At 38.9% G+C, this 22,046-nt stretch overlaps 1 protein-coding gene across 3 annotated transcripts in view; it reads left to right on the top strand.

Annotated features, from left to right (window-relative positions):
* caln1 (calneuron 1) overlaps nt 1-22,046 on the top strand; it is a 62,989-nt gene that overhangs the window by 19,920 nt on the left and 21,023 nt on the right. For all 3 annotated transcript variants that reach the window (XM_026191994.1, XM_026191993.1, XM_026191992.1), the window contains one exon: nt 4,928-5,040. In XM_026191994.1, coding sequence (XP_026047779.1) covers nt 4,928-5,040 — 113 coding nt within the window. The remainder of the gene's footprint in view (nt 1-4,927; nt 5,041-22,046) is intronic.

Below are 22,046 nucleotides of genomic sequence, written 5' to 3'. Positions count from 1 at the left end.
GAACACATTGTTTCCCAGAGGAGCTGCCTTCCTGACAGCACCACTGGGGAGAAACACCTTCTTAGAAGTGGAGGGAATAAAATGTACAACACTGGGGTAAACTATTTAATGCTCGCTGTAGTAATATGCACATAAATCAGTGGATTTTGTGTGTATTGCTAAATCCTGAGATTGTTCATAGCTCCGCTTTCTCACACTGGAGATAATTTTTTAATGCCCTTAATTTTTTTTTACTGTTTTCAATTTCTGCAGGTTCATGCTTTCTTTTGGTTTTCAGACATTAAAGCTCTATATTCTTTATAGTTTTCTTTAAGCGTGTTATTTTTGGCTTTTTCGTGTTTATGAGGTTTTTGTTGTCTGTACCTTTTTTAGTTCTTGTTGATACCTTTTGTGTTGCCATTGTGTTTCTTCAATTTTGTCTCCTTGTGTCAAGTTAGTCTTGTTTTTCTGTTCTATTTGGTTGTTGTTGGGTTTTACTTCCTTTGTCTTGTTTTCTATATTCGTTTTAGCTCTCCTCCCACCTTTTACCTCTCCCCTTGTTATCTGACATATGCACACAAATCAGGCATAACACTGTGACCACCTCCCTAATATTGTGCTGGTCACACTACACTAGACTCCTGAAGATGTGTTGTGTATCTGGCACCAAGATGCTGGCAATAGATCCTTTGAGTCCTGTAAGTTATGCGGCGGGGCTTGATCAAACTTGTTTGTCCAGTACATCCCACAGATGCATGATTGGATTGAGCCTGGGAAACTTTTGAGGCCAAGTCAACACCTGAAACTCACTTTTGTGCTCCTCAAACCATTTCTGAAGCACTTTTCCTTTGTGGCAGGGCACATCATCCTGCTGAAAGAGGCCATAGCCTTTAGGGCAGGGGTGGACAATTCCAGGCCTCGAGGGCGGGCATCCTGCAGGTTTTAGATCTCACCCTGGCTCAACACACCTGAATCAAATGATTAGTTCATTACCAGGCCTCTGGAGAACTGCAAGACATGTTGAGGAGGTAATTTAGCCATTTGAATCAGCTGTGTTGGATCAAGGACACATCTAAAACCTGCAGGACACCGGCCCTTGAGGCCTGGAGTTGCCCACCCCAACTTTAGGGAATACCGTTCCCATGAAAGGATGTACATCGCCTGCAACAATGATTAAGTAGGTGGTAAGTGTCAAAGTAACATTCATATTCAACATAAATGGCAGAAGCCAAAGTTTCCCGGCAGAACATTCCCCAAAGCAGCACACTGCCTCGGTTGGCTTGCCTTCCTCTTATAGTGCATTTTAGTAGCAGGTATTCCCCAGGTAAGTACCCGACCAGCCACATGATGTGAAAGAAAACACGATTCTTCAGACAAGGCAATCTTTTCCATTGCTCCATGGTCCAGTTCTGATCCTCACATGCCCATTGTTGGTGCTTTTGGCAGCTGACAGGGGTCAGCCTGCCTGCAGCTATGCAGTCTCATCCAAACTGTAATACATTGTGTATTCTGACACCTTCCTATCAGAACCAGCATTGACTTTTTCAACAATCTGAACAACGGTAACTCGTCCGTTAGATCGGACCACACAGGCCAGCCTTTGCTCCCCACATGCATCAGAGAGCCTTGGTTGCCCATGACCCTGTCTCTGGTTCCCCACTGTTCTTTCATTGGGCCACTTTTGATATATGCTGACCACTGCAAACTGGGAACACTCCACAAAAACTGCAGTTTTGGAGATGCTCTGATCCATTTGTCTAACATTCACAATCTGGCCTGTGTTTAGACTCACTCAGATTGCTTGCTTTTTTCCCCCCCTGCTTCTAAGACATGAACTCTGAGGGCAAAACATTCATATGCTTCCTAATATAACCCACCTGTTAACAAGAGCCATGATAAAGAGACATCTTTTGTTATTGTTTTAGTGGTCACAATGTTATGCCTGATCTGTGTATATATTATCTCCTATTGTCCTTTGTCATGTCATCCCTCTTTGCGGTTTGTTTCCTTGCCCTGTGTGTTATGATTTTTGTACATTTTGGATTCCCTGCTCTGTGAATTGGATTACCTGTGAGTGATCAGCATTAAAGGTGGATTTTGCGTTTATTTTCTGTCTGCCAAGTTCTGCATTTGGGTCCACGATCTGCCTTCCATGCAGCAAATCCTTAAGAGTCACTTTAACTCACTTTTTAGTTGATGGGTTTCTGAGGAGCTGTCAAAAGAGAGCGGAAAGTTTTAAAAATGTTACATTTTTGGCATGACAGACAAATTGAGCAAACACAGAGAGGCAAAGATTTCAGTGACAAATTAATTTAAACCACATTTCTCAAAGATATCAGTCAAAAAAGAAAAGTTACCACCTATGTTCAGTAGTTTAGGCGTACTAGTTAAAAGTAGTAGGGGGAGGATTTTGGATTATTCCATAAGGTTTAATGTTTGTAGGTGTTATGGTTTGTGTGTTTAACAGTGTCTGTCCTACTTGGACCTCAAATAAAATTGACACAATCGTACGGGCATCTCAGGGCATCTCACATGGCCCCAAATGCCTTCAACAGCTAATTAACAGCTGACACAACCATTTAATGCAAGTTATTCCCCAGCTTACATTCTCCTTTTTCCTTTTTTTATCACATTCTTTTACTATTTACAGCATTAAAAAGAAAATAACCTTCTAAAAAAAGAAAATAAAGGAAAACTTTTCTTTTAATTCTTTAAGCCCATCAGTTCGTTCCAGTAAATGCAGACTGTCACTCCTGGGAAAGCAGGTGGCTGAGTGGAGTGCTATTTTAGTCATTACTTCAGAGCTACTTTAGAATTATTCATTCTGAAGCGGCTTCCTTCATGCCCCCATGCTTTGTGAGGAGCTTCTTCATATTCCCTAGAGCAGAAAATATCCTAGGATTGCCGCAAACAGGTATTTAACTCGCTGATCATTCGTTCATTCATTTATTTTTTTCTGCCCACTTGATTTCCACTCTGGACCTCCAGGGGGGCTGCAGCCTCTGCAGTGCAGAGTGCACCTTGTGTGGGAGGTGCATGTTACAATATGGCTTATGGAGTATTATGATTCATCTTTGGTATTGGTGGTGGTGTCTTTTTTCCTGAGATGCTTTAGTCTTACCTAGTATAAAAACAATAGTGGCGCTTTAAACAACTTCCCATAACATGTGTGTATACTAGTCTGTTCTAAATGTATGCATGATTGTTTTTCATCCTGTCTTACCTTGAACCCTTTCACCCAGTCCACCTTCACCTCTACTGTCATCCATCCATCTTCCAAGCTTGACATCCTCGAATCCTGATGTTGCTTCATCTGGCCTGTAGCCCTGCATTTGCCCTGCTGAATGTGTATGGGCAGAAGTCAATGACATGTTACTGTGCCAAGCATCCTCCAGAGTGGGTGTCGCTATTGAAGGGAGTGGTAGGGGCAGATAGAGGTGTCCTGCATCAGTAACTTTCCACTGACAAGGCCCGATACTCATCTGCACATAAAGCAGGAGCAGGTGGGAAGAAGAGAGAAGAGCAATTAGTTTACAACAGTGACAGAGAAACACAGGACACAAAAAAGAAAAGAAAGACAAACTAGGTTTTGAAAGACCAAAGATGACAAAGAATTCAACGTGTTTTGTTGTTCAAAATCAACTTTCTCTTTATTTAGGTTTTATGTCATGCCTTTGTTCAATAGGACTGAATTCAGAGTGTGTCTGTGAGCAAATTTATTTGAAATCCGGAGACTGCAATTCTCTATGGGCTTTGGTGATTTTGTTTCCAACTCATCTCATTTTTCACAATTCCCATAACCTATAATGTGCAGCAACTATTGTCAGTGTAGGTTTGGGTCATTTAAACACTGAAACTATGAAACCGGGCAAACGCTACAGAGGGAAGATAATGAAACCCTGCTGGGGGTTTCATTATATAAGACAAAAAAGGCTATATATTTAAGGGCATTCAGCTGGATCAATATAAAACTCTGATCTGTTTGTTTGAATTGTTCCCGTCTTCAAAGTTTTGATGCTTTGTTCTGGCAGTAGCTGTAACAACTATCAGCAGGCATCTGAGATCAGTGCTGCTGGAATTGATGTTCACGGCAGGACTCCATGTTTTGAGTGATGAAGTAGCTGCAAACTTTGATCTGCTCCACAGTCTGCATTATAGATCTAGTCAGAACTCAGTTTTTTTTCTTATGTCTCATCTCAATAGTAAATGTCATATTGAACTGTGTTATTTGAAGCATGCTGGCTCAAATAATATAGGGCGAAGACAGCGCAGCATCCAGAATTCTGTTTATGGTGGAACAACACTTTCTCCCACACATTGTAGAAACCTTTTGAATCTCCAGAGGCCTCAAGACTGTCTATACATTCACTTTTTTCCAAGAGGCCAGTCAAACTGGCCACATTCTTAATAATGCATAAATTAACTTTGTATTTAAACTGTAAAAACTGCACCCTCCACATGCTTTTTAATGAAAAGGAAGTTGCTGCATAGATCAAAATTTATTTTTTCTACCAGGCTGTAAATATGTGTATTTGTCCTTGATGTAAATATGTAAAAATTATTTATGTTTCTGTTCTGTGTCTTGTGTACTGTTAGTTTGTATATGTGTCTTCTTGCTGCTGTTACACCCAAATTTCCCCTTGTGGGACAATTAAAGGATTATTCTATTCTATTCTATTCTATTCTATTCTATTCTACTATATCTGCCACAAGTGGCCATTAGAGGAACTGCACTTGATTTTTCAGCTCCACAGGTTCCTGCTTACTAATAACTGCTTTCCTTTGTGCATCTGCAGCTCACAGAAGAAAAATAAATCACATTATAGGATAGAAAACAACTAACGATGATGGATTTTATTATTGGGAAAATTTTTAGATGTTTGTTAGATGACAAATGCCATGAGTGCTTCGTCATTGATCAACAATCTGTCCTCTCTTTCACCATCAGGGGACGGGCAGGTTGATTTTGAGGAGTTCATGACGATTCTTGGTCCCAAGCTCCTCTCATCTGAAACAAGAGAAGGCTTTCTGGGCAGCACAATCGATACCATCTTCTGGCAGGTAAATCTTGATTCTTTTTTACCTTTATTCTCTGTCACACATCTGTTTTGTTACCACTTCTGAGTCATGAAATGAACTGGATGTGATGATGAGACAGATGCTATATGTCTGAGCTGAAATATAAATGCAGCATCATTCTTCTACATCTTTGTTTTAACTGAAAACCAAGGAGCAGGATTTTTAAATCTGTTTACAAAAAAAAAGCTGCATGTTGGTCCAGGAATGCTGTCCTCAGTCTACTGTTCTCAGCCTCCTGTTATGTTGCGGGTCAGATTGACCCAGAACAGAAGAGATGTCACATGTCATCTGCATCACTAAAGGAAATGAAAAAAATCAAAATTATACAAGAAAATTGTAAAATAATCAATGCCAGGGTTTCTCACACTTTTGGATGAGTAAACATGCACGGGTCAAATTGACCCAGGAACATAATTGGTGTTCCTGGAAACCAACATAACAGGAGGGTTAAAAAGTGTGGTCGAGTTTGTCTGGTTTCCTCTAGATCTCTCACATTACATTACATGATTGGTTACTGCATCATTACGGCGCAAATGATGACCAACTGAAAAGGTACATTTTAATTTTAGTATTAAAGAATTAAAAAATAACAAAACACCAATGCCAAATTAACCTAATTACACTAATTAACTGTACTATGAAAGCAAAATAGAGCTCATATATATTCTACATCTTTAATGAAGCTGTGCAGAGTTTTAATTATTTTTGTTCTTACGCAATCAACTCTGTGAATATATTTTAGATTTTATGTTCCCGAAAAAGAATATTTGTGTTAAAGTGACGACATCCTGGAGCAGCTAAAGTGTGACGTGTCTTCTGTGCACTAATGGATTCTGCAGTGAAATATAGTCTTCTGAATTTAACTCCATTTCCAGATTTTTTCAATCCTTTTTTGAAGGGCAGTGCAAATATATATCCATCCATCCATCCATTCGCTTCCGCTTATCCTTTTCAGGGTCGCGGGGGGCGCTGGAGCCTATCCCAGCTGTCATAGGGCGAGAGGCGGGGTACACCCTGGACAGGTCGTCAGTCTGTCGCAGGGCTGCAAATATATATATATATTATATATACTGATCTCCGTTGAGTTGTACTGTGACCGACTCACAGCATAAAGGGGTTTCAGAATCTGAGAACAGTAGTAAAAAATGTCTGAGTAAAATAGTTTTGCTTTGAGTGAGCTAGAGTGTTTAACACACACAGACACACAATAGAATGGAGGACAGAGCCTGAATGGGCATGTAGACAAATCTGGTATGTGTGAGAGAAAGAGCAGAGCATTTGGCACTGATAGTAACACTTGGCAAGCCTGCCCCCCTGATGTAATCATCAGCTTGACCCAGGCTTTTTCTCAGGGGAATGAGCTTGTGGTTTACACCGTGAGGACACAAGTCTTTAGAGGTATGAGTGCAGGACGGCAAATGTACTGCCAGCCACATTTGGCCGATGCAGTGACCTTGGCTTGTAAAGAAGAGCGGTTGGCTTGAAACAGTGTGTTTCTTTTTTTTTTTTCAACCCCTCAAGTAAAACTGGTTGTGGTTTACGGTTTGTTACTCCTGCACTAATAAACCCACATTTCAAGTCAAGACGAATGCCCAGACGCAGAAATCAAACACCTCATCAAATGTGTGGAGCACGTTCAGAGGGAAAATGCACTGCAGACCATCTTTTATCATAATTATTTCTTCACTCACCTCACAGATGATTACTTGCTTGAGACATTACAATTTTGTGCCTAGTTTATTTTATTGTTAATAGTGTATAACTGAGCCTTATTCAAAGAATTTGCTTCAGTGTTCCTCTTTGAATACATAAGTGTTTTTTTCCTAATTATTAGAATATTGGAGTAGATGTTGAATTTTTTACCTTGCATCCTAGTACCAGGGTGTTAAAAGTGATTTTTATGAAATATCTCAATAAATCTTGCATCCACTCTGCAGACAGTAACATGCAGTGTTTTGTGTTTGGTGGGACAATTGAAAAATGAAAATGATCTTAGCAATGCAAGTATGCATGGAGAAAAATAACACTATCGGCTCAAAAGCCTTCCCATCAGTTCAGCAGACGCTGAATAAACCATCAGCTGAGACAACTCATGCTGCTGGCTCATTATGTCCCACTCATTAAGATTCAGAATCAGCACTTCAAATCAACAGCTCTTACATGCTTAGAAAAATGCAATTCTTTTGTGGTCGTAAACAACAGGATAAAAAAATATATCACATTCATTTAAAAAAAAAAAGAAAGAGAGAGAGAGAGACAGGGAGACAGTAGAAATGTTTTTTTTCCTTCTTGCTGACAATGATGCTTAATGCATTATAGTTTTACTCGCTGAAGATGCACAATTCAGTGCCATTAACAGGAAAGAAACATAATGACTATGTGAAATGTGAAAGATGTGGTAGAGATGAACCAAGAGCACATTATGAGTGTTTGTTGGTTTTTACTGCAGTAAAAATAGGCTGTTGAAGAAAATAACATCTGTTGTTTCAGCCCAACCATATTTCAATAGAAGTTGTTGGAGACAAAACAAATGCTAAGGAGAGTTGGTGTCAGATATAAACTGTAATCTTTAGTTCCAAATTAATGCTAGCTGTGATTTGCATCGGGCATAATGTGCAAATTGTCAGAGAATGCAAAGTTTTTAGCCATAATAAGCTTTTTAGTCGAATTCCATCCATATTTTTTACCTAACTAGAATTGCAGGATGTTGGAGTCAGTCCTAGCTGGGCGACGAGCAGGGTACAGCCTGAACATGTGTAATACAAAGACGCTGACAGCTGTTCACACCAACAGCTAATTTAGAATCAACCTAATATGTTTTCAGACACGTGAGAACATGCAAACTCTACACAGCGGACCAAGAGGTACAAACCCATGGTATAAAATGACATTGCTAACCATTTCATTATGGTGCCAAGGTAAAGACCTTAAAATATTATGCAGCACAACCCAGTCTGGCAGAACCAGACTGAGGGAAGATGGTTAAGCTCTACAAAAACTAGAATGATAGGGAAGTCAAGAGAGGAGAGCAAAGACTAAAAAAATAAGTAATAATAAAACAAATAAATGATATAGTAAGTCAGTCAGCTAATATGTAATTTTTATTTTCCCCATAATGGTAACTTAGAGAAACTGGCACAAGTATAGTTCAGGAAACAACAAAGTAAATATAATACTCCACTACATTAGGAAACGGTATACTGTATGTGCAAAGTTGGGCTTCAATAATGACATTCATAATTCTCATCATGACGTAAAACATTTTAAATTTTCAGTAGCTTTTAAAACCGTTGAATATATAACAGTTAAGAATAATTTCAATGATATAGACTCACAGCTGCAGATTTGTCAGTTTTATATCCATGAGGCAGATTCCCCAAAGCTCTGTTGAATGGAGATCTGTAGAGGTCATCTAAGTACATGGAGCTCATGCAGAAGAAACCAGTAGGAGGTGATTCGAGCTTTGTGACATGGTCCGCTAGTTTGCTAGAAGCAGTGATCAGATTGGTACACTGTGGTCACAAAGGGATAGTTAGGTTTCACCATTTAAACGATGCTCACATGGTACCAAGGGGCCTAAAGTGCCAAGAAAATACCCCCCACACCAGTAGACCATCAACAGGATGAACCGCTAATAATAGACAGGATGGAGCCATGCATTCATGTTGTTCATACTCAATTCTGAGGCTATCCTCTTAATGTTGCAGAATAGCTCGAGACCCATCAGACCAGAGACCGTTCAAGCCCATCTGCTTGAGGGTTCAACATGTTGTGTGTTCAGAGACATACCGTGGTTGTAATAAATGGTTATTTGAGTTGCTGTTGCCTTCCTATCATCTCAAAGCATTTTCACCCAGAGAACTGCCACTGTCTGGATAATTCCTTTACCTCATTCACTATAAACTCTGCACATGGTTGTGCAGGAAAATGCCAACAGATCAGGAGCTTCTGAAATAATCAGACCAGCCTGTCTGTCAACAACAAGGATGTTATGCTTACCTTTCTTACCATTCTGATGTTCCGTTTTACATACTTGCACTGACCATGTCTACATGCCTAAATGAACTGAGTTGCTATCCTGTGATTGGCTCCTTAGACATTTGCAGAGAGTTAAGAGCCGTTGAAGAGAGGTACATAACAAAGGGGCTGGTGAGTGTAAGTTCAGGTATAACAGTGATGTCTGCAACTGAATAGAAATCTTTAAAATCTTTAGAATATAGTATGTAGTGCCATGGACTGGACCTGAGGAGTCAAGAAATTTGTTCTGCCTTTACAACCAAGTAAAGCAGTCTCTGGCTGTATAGTATATGCTTACTATATGTTTCCCAGAACCTTTCCCAGACATGCTTTATATAACTTTTTATAATTATGCTTATAATTATTAGAATTAACATCCTTCAAATCTTGAACTTTACATTGATTTGGCACATCTTAATAATTTGCTTTGATGGAAGCAATATATTCAATAATCGTGACAAGGAAACAACGTGCACAATACTGATAATATTTTCGCTGTAGGCATTTTGTGCAACACTTAAACAAATTCAGTTTTCAAAGCATTTTACGGAGTACACTTTCCTTCTTTGCCAGCATTTGTTTTCTGTGCTCGTCCATCAGAGCAGAGCGGGATTCGTTCAGCAGGAGTGTGACACAAGCACACCCTGCACTCAAATGAACCTTATATTTTGTTGTGGTTCAGTCCTTTTGAACCCTGAGAGTAGCTCTGTTCTTGACTTGGAAGAGAGATTTTTTCATTCCAGCGATATCAAGCAAAGTGTCACATCCTCACCAGCTGGGGTGATGGGATAATGATTCACTCGCTGTCACACACTCACTTTCCTACTCACCCGTATCTGCTCCTGAACAGTTTGTTAATGTATCTAATTATCCCATTGGATAATTATGAGCTTGTATTTTAACAACTGCAAACATTAAAGTTGTTTTTTTAAGTCAGCAGCAGCAGCCTGATTAACAAGACAAACGAATAGTAAACAAAACAATGAACATTCGAAAAATCGTTTTTCAATGCCTGCTTGATTGAGATCAACATTATTTTAAATTTTCATTTTTCATGTGCAAGCACTTAATTCCTTCAACTGAAAATTACTGAAGATGTATGGAATACTTGTTATATAAGATCAAAGCTCCTCTGCACTTTAATTGCAGGTCAGTGTACCTTGCATTGTGCTAATTAATCCCTGAGTAGGATGGTGACTCACCAGTGAGAATAGTAGAAATGGAGATCATATAAGTTGTGAAGATAATGAGTCAGAGGTCAGATCTGGTCAAACGCAGTGTGTTTCCTCTTTGTGCACTTGAGATTTATCAGTTTTTAATTAGTGAACTTCAAGGTAATAGTGTGTACCTTTTCAAGGATCATAAAGGTACAATAAAACTTACTTATTTGCACCATTTCTCAATATTAACTATACCCATATGTTTTGAAATTTATATTCTGTTAAACAAAAATAAAAAAAAGAATTTAATAAATTTCATTCAATAGACCATAGATTCTCTATCAGTCTTGTATGTCAGTGGCACGGAGTTACACTCTTTCCTAACAGCAAGAAGGTCTTTTTACTTTTGGGGTTTTCTTCAGGTGTTCTGGTTTCCTTTCAATTCAGTTCATAATTGTAACTTGGTGTACATGTTGATATGAATTGGATAAAGCTTTAGAGCAAGAGATTTTGGAACATGTACAAAATACATGAATTAGTGTTTTTGTGTGCATTTTATTTAAAGGTACTGTTGCATTAGCGTATAAAATTGTAAAGTTTGGTTTCTGTAAGTTGCAAACCACAAGGGTAAAAAAAAGCAGACCTGTGAAGGGTTCATCAGTTGGCCTCTAGAGCATACGCCCAAATGCGAGTAAAACTTTATTTTCTTAGCCTACGTGCAACAAAATAACACCCTGCACTGGTACTAAATCCAAGGAAGCTTATGATAATGTTTGCAGTTTTTCAAGCCATGTAAGCAGTTCTTGTTCGGGAAAACTTGGCAGACACTTTCATGGTCCCAGACCTGACAGCATTAAAAAATAAAAAAATCAATAACAGTTTAGTTTGTCTAATGCTTTGGTACTGCTGAATAAGCTGTTTGTGAACAGCAGCAACAAACATTATATTCAGGTTCCAACATTTTACACTTGGTCAACAATCACACCAACCATAATAGACAGTCCCGTGTGTGTGTGTGTGTGTGTGTGTGTGTGTGTGTGTGTGTGTGTGTGTGTGTGTGTGTGTGTGTGTTTAAACAGCTTTGAGGACCAAAAACTGGCATTCCACTGTACTTGTGGGGACCAACTATCACTTGTGGGGACAAAGTTGTTTTAGTTTTCCTCATTTTTGCACATTTTTCACGCATAAAGTTAAATAAACTGAACATGAGGAAGATGATCAGGGATTTTAAGTTGTTTTTTCTTCACTGTGACACTCTAGAATGTATTTTTACATTTTTACAAAAATCAAAGGACCACTGTCAAAAAATAAAAACTATACCAATAGCCTTTCTCAGAAGTAAAACTGGCAGCCAGGAGAAATGAGTGACCAGGTTTCCTGTACCTCTTTGACAGGACACCAGGGGTTTTCTTATTTTAGAGCTATTTACCCTATAATTACCCCATGTGCTGCACACCCACTTTAAATAAGAAAAAAAATACACCAACAAAGTTTGGCTGTTATTGTTTAGCCTTCTGGCATGTAATTTGTTTCTTTCTTTCATTTATGATGATTTCTTTATTTTTTCTTAAAGGTAATAAGATAATGTTTTTTTCCTTATCACGTTGATTTATTATGGGCTGTTTCCTTTAAGCTTAGAGACAAAGTCATTTAGTCCAGTCAAGAAACCGAAGTATCTCCAGTGTTGTTCTTGTTATTTGGTTGATGCTAACTGACCGTGTCTTAAAGTCATATTTGTATACAATGTAATTCCACAGAACCGACTTGTAGTGCCTAATGTGAATACAAGTGTTAATGTAATCAGTGTTATTTCAATAGAATAGATCTTTATAAGTTTTATTTGTCGATCTTTTTTCTACTTTTAAAGACAAAGAGACAATACACATAAAAACTAGTTTTATGTGGTAATGCTAAATATAGCAGACCCTGATTTGGGTCTTTTTTTGTTTATTTTAAACCAATATGTGTCAGAGTGCCTCTGGGTGCTTTAACCCTGTGATAAAATATTACATCCCGCAAAAATGTCAGCTAATCTTCCCTGAAAGTTATTTTTGATGGAGAGACTTTAGTGTTGGTTTCTCTGAGGTGTAGCATGGTTTGGAGAGCAAATGTCAGGAGGAAGCAGTGCACAGCAGAGAGGTGTGAGGAGCAGTCAGTCTAACGAACAGGTATTCACCTCCAGGTCATGAGGACTCCTCAAATGAACTGAAGCGTGAGAGGACTTTGCTTTTTTTTTTTAGGCTGCATGTTGATCAGAAAACAAACCGCAGCCTGGACTGTAAAGTGTTGTTTACATGTTAGAACTGTTGGGCAAAAAATTTGTACCTGGTGATTTTGTAGACCTTAACTAAAAATTACTTTTAAACTACCACAAGTTAACAACTGTAAGTTGCTATGCACTGCTGTTCCTTCTTTCTAGATATGAGTGAGTTTGAAAGAGCAGTTAAAAGGATGCTGGGTTCTGAAACATAATCTGTTTCTCAATAGTGCAAAAGCTGTTCCTCTTTCTCAGCAATATATGCCTCTGGCATTTTGTTACACGTGACCAAATAATCGTTTATTATTAAAATGCAAAATGTTACAGTTGGCACGTTCCATAACACATTATCAGAAGTGCTTTTTAATGTAAGTCTACCAGTCATGTTAAAGTCATGGTGAAGAATCCAACTCCGGACATTTAGACATGTGGCCTGTCTGGCTTGTAAATGGAGATTTTTGCCTTAAATCAGATCCATTAATCGTCTTTTTTTTCTCCCCTTGGCGCCAGGGCACAATCTTGGATTTATAATGACTTTAGAAAATCATCTGTGATGAATAATATGCATGTCACAATGATTTTTCTTGAGACATTTTAGATTAGGTTAATATTTGTGTTGGTCCCTGCAGAGTTACCCTGGAAGTGAAAGTCTGCCATGAGCGCTGTAATTGTTTCTGTGCTATGGTTGTCTCTGTGGTGTATGTAAAGATCATATGCAATATCATATAATAGGCTTATTCCAAATGGGATGTCCAGGTCAATTTCATTTATCAGTTGGGATGGTCAAATTCTTATTACAAACTTTTATTGCATCGAATACAGTGGCTTGCACTTTTCAGTTATTTATTTGTGAAAAATGTTTGGAATCATGTATGATTTTCGTTCCACTTCTCTCGTGTGCACCACTTTGTGTTGGTCTTTCATGTGGAATTCCAATAAAATTGATTCATGTTCGTGGCTGTAATGTGACAAACTGTGGAAAAGTTCAAGGGGGCCGAATACTTTTGCAAGTCACTGTATTCCTATCATATATTAAAAATATATTTTTAACAGCATTAGTGGTTTTATGTTTTTTATTCAGTTCCCCTTTGTTTTGTTTTTCCATCTAGCTTTTGCAATAAAAGAAAATGGTTGCAGTTTTCAGCAAAGTGGCATCATAATTTAATCAAAATCTTGTTTTTGAGACTGGCTAAATCTGCTGGTGCTCTAATCTGCCTGCTTTACTTTCTGATAATGCTCTGCATCTGCTAAATGGGTCCGTTATGGACCAATGGGCTTGTTGAATGTTTCAACAAGCCCATTTGCTGCTGATTAGTTAGTAAAAATAATATCCAAAAACATCCGAGCCTTTGAAAGATTTCTGCAGGTACCCACCAAAAGGGAATGGTTTGTAGGAATGTTTTTGAGGCTTTTCTCCTGCCTCAGATTGTTGTGTAAGTGCTCTGTCAGATAGTGCTAACAACACAACAACCACTCACAGCAAAGCATCCGTCCACATGACATTTCTTTTCTGTTATTTATCTGGTCATACACTGCTTACACATGTCTGTGGTTTTGTTGTTGAAGTTGAATGTTTAACATAAACCTCTGCTGTACTTGACTTTAGCTTGACTTCCTGTGCCCATGCAGGTAGAGCCTTCAATAATATCCATGCCTTAGTAATACAGCAGGCTTGAACTGATTCAGGATCAGCGTTTGAATTTGCCAAATAGATACATTTGATAAATGTCCTCAATCATTTTCTTTTTTCTTTCTCATTCATTGCAATGATTAGTTATAATTCCAAGTTTCTCAGATTGCCTTGCTAAATTACTGAAATTTAAATAAGATGTCTGCTGATGAAGAACTGCTGACTGTCAGATGTCCTGCTCCAGGCAGGTAGTATGAGAAGAGCCAGCACTTCTCTAACAAGCAGCTGCTGGGTGCTTGATAGATTCAAGGCCAACGTGCAGGATGTAAACAAACTCTAAGGGCGTTCACTCACCGGCTGGGAAGGCTGAGACGAGCGAAAAATCACTTTCCCTCGCCAGGCATGGCCTTGAATGGCAATGAAGGTGGCACAGAGACACAGCGTTACAGACAGCTAATCAACACCCACACGTGTGCACACGCATGCACATGTTCTCCGTTTCGTTCCATATGCCTAATCATCCTCCTTCCAGCAGTCTGATCTACTCTAATGTGATCCTCCTCACATTGAAGCACAGAGGTTGGGGGGTGAATTATAGAGGATTATCAAAGTGAAAATGACTCAATTTGTCTCATGCATCAAGAAGGGCATTACTTTTGATCCCTGGCCAGAATCTTTTCCTTGAGGCCGTCAGTGCCTTTGCGAGACAGAAATGTATTTTCACGATGACCTCCACCTGAGTTTTCAATGCTGACTTTGAATGAGAGCAAGCAGTAATCTCTTCATGCTTAAAAAAGAAGCCAGTGTTGTAGTACCAAAAACTGTAGTTCTTCAAGTCAAACCCTTCAGTGTTACCAAGAACAACTTCAGCCATAAAAATGGCATCTTTAGAGCCTAAATGGTTTTATCTCCATGTGAAATTTCCCTCTTTGTGGCCATTTTTATTCTTTTGAGCCTTAAAGCTTTGGGCGTGGCCATTGTGATTGACAGGTACACCATTACAGGTTGCTGTAGCCAATCACAGTGGCTCCACTTCCTGAATAATAATAGTAAAATAATAATAATAACTTCATTCAAATAGTCAAAGGAGCTTGCAAAGAAAAGCGTCTGGACTTCTTTAAGTTGCTTGAAGACGTTTCACCTCTCATCCGAGAAGCTTCTTCAGATCTAAGGTCAAATGGTGGAGAGTCCCAGATTTAAACCTAGTGGGAGTTTCCCCCCACAGAGGGACAAAAGGACCCCCTGATGATCCTCTAATCGCCTGAGCCAAGGTGTGAAACTGGGTGTGGGTCCCAATCAGCCAGAGTTTCGGGTGAGCTCATTGTGAAACCTGGCCCCACCTTATCATGCGATTTCCTGAGGTCAGATGGCCCAGGATGTGAGTGGGCGTTAAGGCGTCTGGGGAGGGATCTCAAAACTGGATTATAGATGGCAGACAGTTGGTGTCGTAAACCACCGCCTCTGTTCAAAGATGGTCGCTCACAGTGGACATAGATGGCTTCTTTCATAGAATTAGTGCTTCACAGTTTGAATAATTCAATTTCAATTCAATTCAATTTAATTTAAACAGCGCCAAATCACAACAACAGTCGCCTCAAGGCGCTTTATATTGTAAGGTAGACCCTACAATAATAGATACAGAGAAAACCCAACAATCATATGAGCCTCTATGAGCAAGCACTTTGGCAACAGTGGGGAAGAAAAACGCCCTTTTAACAGGAAGAAACCTCCAGCAGAACCAGGCTCAGTGAGGGGCGGGGCCATCTGCCACGACTGGTTGGGGAGAGAGACAGAAGATGGGAGAAAAGACACGCTGTGGAAGCGAGCCAGAGATTAATAACAGGTATAAAAGTATACAAGTAATAAAAGCTACACATTAAAGATAAGTGTATGCAACAAAGATATACACACACATAATCAACCACATGGCCTCACATTCATTCCAAAATACACATACACACAACTGAACTGAACCTTTCAACTGTCTTTGGGCTGTCGGTGCCTTTTAGAGTGTTTTTTAATTACCTGATAATTTGCTGACTTCTTTTTTGGGCTGTAAGCTACACATCAGTGTTCCAATTTTGGTTTGTGTTATTTTAGTCTGCTACTTGGCACTTATTAGCAGGTATTAGTGTCTGTGTGATCCAGTTATACGGTCTTTGGATGCCGCTTATTAACCAAGTGTTAATAAGTTAGCACTCCATCTTCATTTCTAAAATTGTCACATCCGTCTCCTAAGGACAACAGAATGCATCATGTCAGAGGGGCTGCTTCCATCTGTAGTTGGCACATTGGTTTTATTGTTTGTTGGCTGTTTTCATTTTTCTTTTTACGTAATCTTTGGGAACGCTGACACTTTTCTCGAGACACCTCACCTCATGTTGCTATTGATTATAAAGTGGCAGGTTGCAGTAGGATTATGACTTTATTTATTGGTTAACAGAAATATATAACATAGAATACGCTGTATCAGTACGACCATTAATAGTAGTAAAACTTTAAAGCCTTAAACTTACTGTATCTACATCCATGCTGTTCGTGATGAACACTATATTGCTACTGTACTGTTGAGTCAGGCTGATAACTTTTCTTCTCTTAGCTCTGAAACAAGAAAGCTGCTGTTTGAAGTTTTGCTGCTCGTGGAAAAGCAGCAGCAAGTACCCTCAGGCCTCCTGCTTCAACTCTTAATTTGATTCCTGCCTCTGCCTGCTCCCTTAATCATTTGGAGCCTCGTGGTTTTTTTTTTTTTTGTGTACACTATGACATTTTTGTTCCTTTTCCTTCATCCTAACTCACGCTCCTTATGTTCCATGTAGCTTTAATTGCGTGTGAGTCAGCTTGGCTCCTTCAGTGATTCACTTCATTACAGCTCTTTCTCATCCACGATGCAGCTCTGAGAAGTGTCAGCACCACATCACTGTATTTTCTGCACAATTGCTTGACTTAAAATATGCACAAAATTGCATGTGCGCGCACACACACACACACACACACACACACACACACACACACACACACACTGTGGAGGAGCATTTGTGTTATTGAGTGTCCAGAATTTTAATGATGTGTCTGCCAATCAGAATAAATTTCTTTGACTACATTACACTGACACTGATTTACTTGAGGCGATCTTATTCATTTTTATCTACCAAGCAATCACAGCGTATAGCCCTATTTAGATATATATGGAGAAAATCATTTGTCAGCTAAATGTAATCAAAAAGACATAGGTCTGTTTCCCACTATTCATCATTTCACAGCGCTGTACTTTTATCCTCCGAGCTGCACTTCAAAGTCCCATCAGGCCTGCAGACAGAAAGGATGAAGAGTGAATATGGATGTATAGGACTTCAAAAGATTTGCACCCCATTCACAAAACCTTCTTTATTTATTTATTTATTTATTTATTTACACAAAATAGTCAGAGTTCAGGCGTTTTTACTAGCCAAACTCACAATACTGCATGAATTAACATTTCCCCTTGACTTTTAAGTACAGGCTTGGTGATGCAGTCCTTGACATACTGAAAAAGAACACCTTATGTGACATTTCTTTGAAGATGATTTTAATTTCTGCAACACAAATAAGCAGGTGGGTAGACAGATCTCTCAGCTTTCCCCTGCATCTACAATGACGTTGAATGTTTTCTTTGGGGAATTATTACATTGGTGCTTCTCCAACTTTTTTCATGTTACAGACTAAAAAAACAAAATAATTTTTTGTGACAATCTGCAAAATTTTCATTTTGCAGTACCTTATAAACTGTATAAACTGAACTTAAATTGAAGGTTTCGATGGAAGTTAGAGTTGCCTATGTTGCACTAGCCGATATAAGAAAACTTCTCTGTTTGGATCGAGCTTTAATTAGATTTTTCTACCACTTTAAGATGAGAAATACAATATATAACCAGTCGTCCTTTAGCAGGGGTCCTGCTACACCGTGGGTTTAATTAAACCATGTTTTAATCTGTACTATCAGCTATTGAACTGCAATTCAATGCCAACACCTCCAAGTAAAATTGTGCTTACGATTTATTTGGTTGTTTACATTTCTTCCTCATCTTTGTGTGTCTCTCGCTGTACTTCATTCTCATATCTTTTATCTCTCTTCCCTGCTGTCTCCTCTGTTGTTCATTCTTCTGCAGTAAAAGGTAATGAATTACATGAGGCACACCACATAGATCCACTGAAAGCCAATAATGAGGGCAGTGACCCTCAGGCTGCTCCTGTAGTCTGCTCCAGTACAGGGGTTAATGGGAGTAATCTCACCTTGATTAATCATACTAACAGTAATTGGCTATTGGTAGCTTTCTATGTGGCCTTAGGCATTTTCCCTTCTTCCCGTATTTTCCTCAAACTGTCTGTGAAATAAACTGTCTAAAGTCTGCTGTCCTGATCCAAGTATCATGCCAGGATTTGCAGACTTTAAGTGCCTAATATGAACATTTATCTGCAACTGTTCAATCAGATATTACTGCTTGTATATGAAAAAGCTGTAAAAATTCTTAGGATGAGTTTTTTTGTTTTTGTTTTTTAATCTAGCGTGTGTTGGTCGTGGGGCTATAATGAAATGTGCACTGGAGCGTAGAGGTTACAGACCTCAAGACAGAAGTAACTCTTTTTGTGGCCCATAAGAGTCTCACTGCAAGTCATTTTCGTCAGTTTCATCATGTGGCCAATGTTTATGTAAATTCAAAACACTACATGACTGGTTCCAGAAATGAGCTACAATTCATTTTCCCGCCTGTTGTTACCCTCGTGGCACGTGTTATGTTTTATTTTGCTCAATTAATCTTCTGGCCTTTGACGGCTTGGTGACGCAGCGGTAATGGAGACATAAATTTCTCCTGAAGGCTTTGGGCCTTTTAACGGAAACAGATAGGCTGCAGAGATCGATAAAGACGCTGAGCATTCATTTTAACAGGGAAGAGAATGTGTGCATGTTAGACCTGGGTGTTGAGCAGAGGAGGGCATAAATAATTGACTAAACTGAATTGCCTTACAGGTTGCATACTTAGTGTTAGTGAAGATTTCTATTCTCTTTACTTTACACTTCCAAACTGCACCATCCCACACTGCAACAAGTGTACCTGTGTGTAGTCACAATGTCGATTGTTGAAGGGTCTCTTAATAAGGAGCAGGGTAGAAATACACCAACCAGCTTTTGGATGCCGTCACTTTTCTCCAGTGGAACTCACAAATAACATCTGCAGTAATTTATATACTGCTGTCAGACTGATGTTTTAAGATCAGGGGCTGAACTTGCTTGAAAACACAGCTAGTTATTTACAGTGTCAGTCAGACAATAAATCCAACATTTACGAAATGCTTCCACTTCTAATCCTCCTTTTCTTCTTTTTGGTTTCCTCATCATTAGCATTTATATTAATAAATTGAAGCGCTAATCAAAAACGTCTATAAAGTCATATGATTTAGTCTTCACTGAAATAATTACACAGAAATCACACTTGTAAGTTTGTGGAGTTTCATCTGTATTTAACATAAAACAGATGTGCACCATCACAAGTTTTGGTTGTTAAGGATGTAACTGTGCAGACGCCGTAGTGGAGGAGTCTGTTTCCATTTAATACTAGTTGGATCAGCAGTCTTTCTTTGCTTTTTCTTCTTCTCCCTCTATCTCACTTCCCTTACCTTTGATTTTGTTGTCACTCTACGGCTCTTGTTTGTTCTTTCTTTATCACTCCCAGTCATCCCGATTACACCGAATCGCTCCTCATTTAACAAGAGAACTGCCTTTTTCTCACACTCTGACCTTTATTAGTTTCAGTCTTCAGCTCTGCTTTTGTTTTCTTTCAGGAGTCAGTTTTTTTTCCATTTGTGTTCTGTAACTGTAATTTACTTTAGAAAAAACATTTAATTTTAAAGGTCTGTAATTTCAATGCTTTCTTTATTCCCTTTATTCTAATTAGATGCATGTTTTGACGGTAAGCCTTTTTTTCTGAACATCCTAATTAGGACAAGTATTTTAATTTTCAGATTTAGAAAATTTATATTTTTAAGCAGACATGATATCGTGAAAATACTGAGATTTGGATATATGAGTAATGGATGAGTGTTTTTTGTTTTGTTTTGATTTTGCAGACAGTGCACAGCTGGGAACACCATACGTGCACAGCTGTTTGCGTATAAACCTCCTTTCAGTATTGCACGTGTGTGTGATCTTGCACTATAGAGGCCATGCCAGGTGTCTTAATCAACTGTAAGTTTTTGTTACTTACAACCATTTCGTCGGACTTGGAAATCACATTACATATTTGACATATTTGAAGCCTTGTCTGTCAAGCTTCTGTAAAATTCTCCCCCAAAGTCCAGAACTCTCCTTTCTCCAGCTTGACAACAGCATCCACAGATTACATGATCAGTTTCTGTTACTGTCATGTTGCCCTGCAAAAAAACAAACCAAAACAACAAAAACCCTGGTGCAGTCAGATCCCTGGAAAACCACCACCTCACACTTTCTTATAATCAGCCTCTGACAATACACTGAAATGAAAAAAATGAAATATCTCTTATTTCTATAGATAGTGTTTACATTAAAACAAGCATAGAGCATGTTCTTCTGCATTCAAATCAAACAGGGTTCAAGGATGTGCCTCCTCAGCTGCAGCACGTTTTAAATGGATTAATATTTCTACCATTTGGAAAAAATAGGACTTGCAAGTTCATTGCATTAGATTTACATTAGCAAATGCATATAATTGGATTCGTCAGTGTGTGGAGAATGTTATCTGTAGCTCTATAATTTGGCTGTACTGCAAAGGGCTGAACTCAGCAGATGGATGGATGCTGGCTCTTGGCACCTTCTCACCGCCTGTGTGTGTGAGCAGCTGAGTACGCCTCATTTATGGGTGTAAAGATGAACATGGCTTTCTCCACAATCCCAAATCCACTTTGCGGTCTTAACAAATATTCAAGAGTTTGCAAAAAGTCAATAAATTAATGGTTTTAATTCAAGGATAGTGCTTCTGTATGTGTGGGCAAATACGATCTCAGTGCATCTCCTTACACTGATTTTGATGAATTTTATGGTAGTTACAGTTTTAATGAACTTCAAGACTCTTTTAGTAAAAGTGTTTCTAAACCTTGCATCAAAGGCTCTCACAGTGACTCAGATATGTTATAGTACAGTTATAATATACCCACTGTTCCCATGAAATAATTGAGGAGAATATTAAAAACAGAAAATCCACATTTTGAAATATAACCTGTCCACTTCTTAATAAGTAACTGTATTATTTGAGTCTTTATGACACCTCATGCATTTATTAAAATGGTATAAAGTTATGTCAATGCAGTAATATTATTAGTGGTGTGATTGTAAGGGCCTGTGTCCATTTTCTCTACTCAAAGATTTGTCAGTTGAAAACTTTTGGAACAATTTCTCCCGCAAGCCAATCAAATTCAGAAAGGAGTGGGACTTATGTTATCAACACTGTAAAGAGTTTATCAGCATTATACACTGGACCCTAAACTTCTGTGAGTCCAGCTATAATAAACAAACCCAGTCTCTCTTGCAAATAGTTTGCATCTGTTCTTGTTGAAAATCTTTGAACTTTAGCATTGGAGAAGAGGAAAACCTGACAACCACAACAGGTGGTTTTTCACACACAGTGTATGTGGTGCAGCATGGAAGCGGGATGGTTAGCACTGTTGCCTCACAGCAAGAAGGTCCTGGGTTTAAATCAACCATCTGCTTCTGTGTGGAGTTTGCATGTGTCTACGTGGGTTCTCTCCGGGTACTCCAGCTTCCTCCCACAGTCCAACGACATGCAGATAGTGAGGTTAGGTTAATGTCAGTGTGAATGTTGTTTGTCTCTCTGTTAACCCTGCGACAGGCTTGTAGGTTTAGGAGTCACAGTTATGGTATATCCCTTAAATGTTCAAAATGGGAGGGACTTCCGAC

Source organism: Astatotilapia calliptera, chromosome 14 (genome assembly GCF_900246225.1).
Source record: "Astatotilapia calliptera chromosome 14, fAstCal1.2, whole genome shotgun sequence".
Taxonomy (NCBI): Eukaryota; Metazoa; Chordata; class Actinopteri; order Cichliformes; family Cichlidae; genus Astatotilapia; species Astatotilapia calliptera.
Note: the sequence above shows the minus strand (reverse complement) of the source record. Positions and strands in the feature narration are given on the sequence as shown.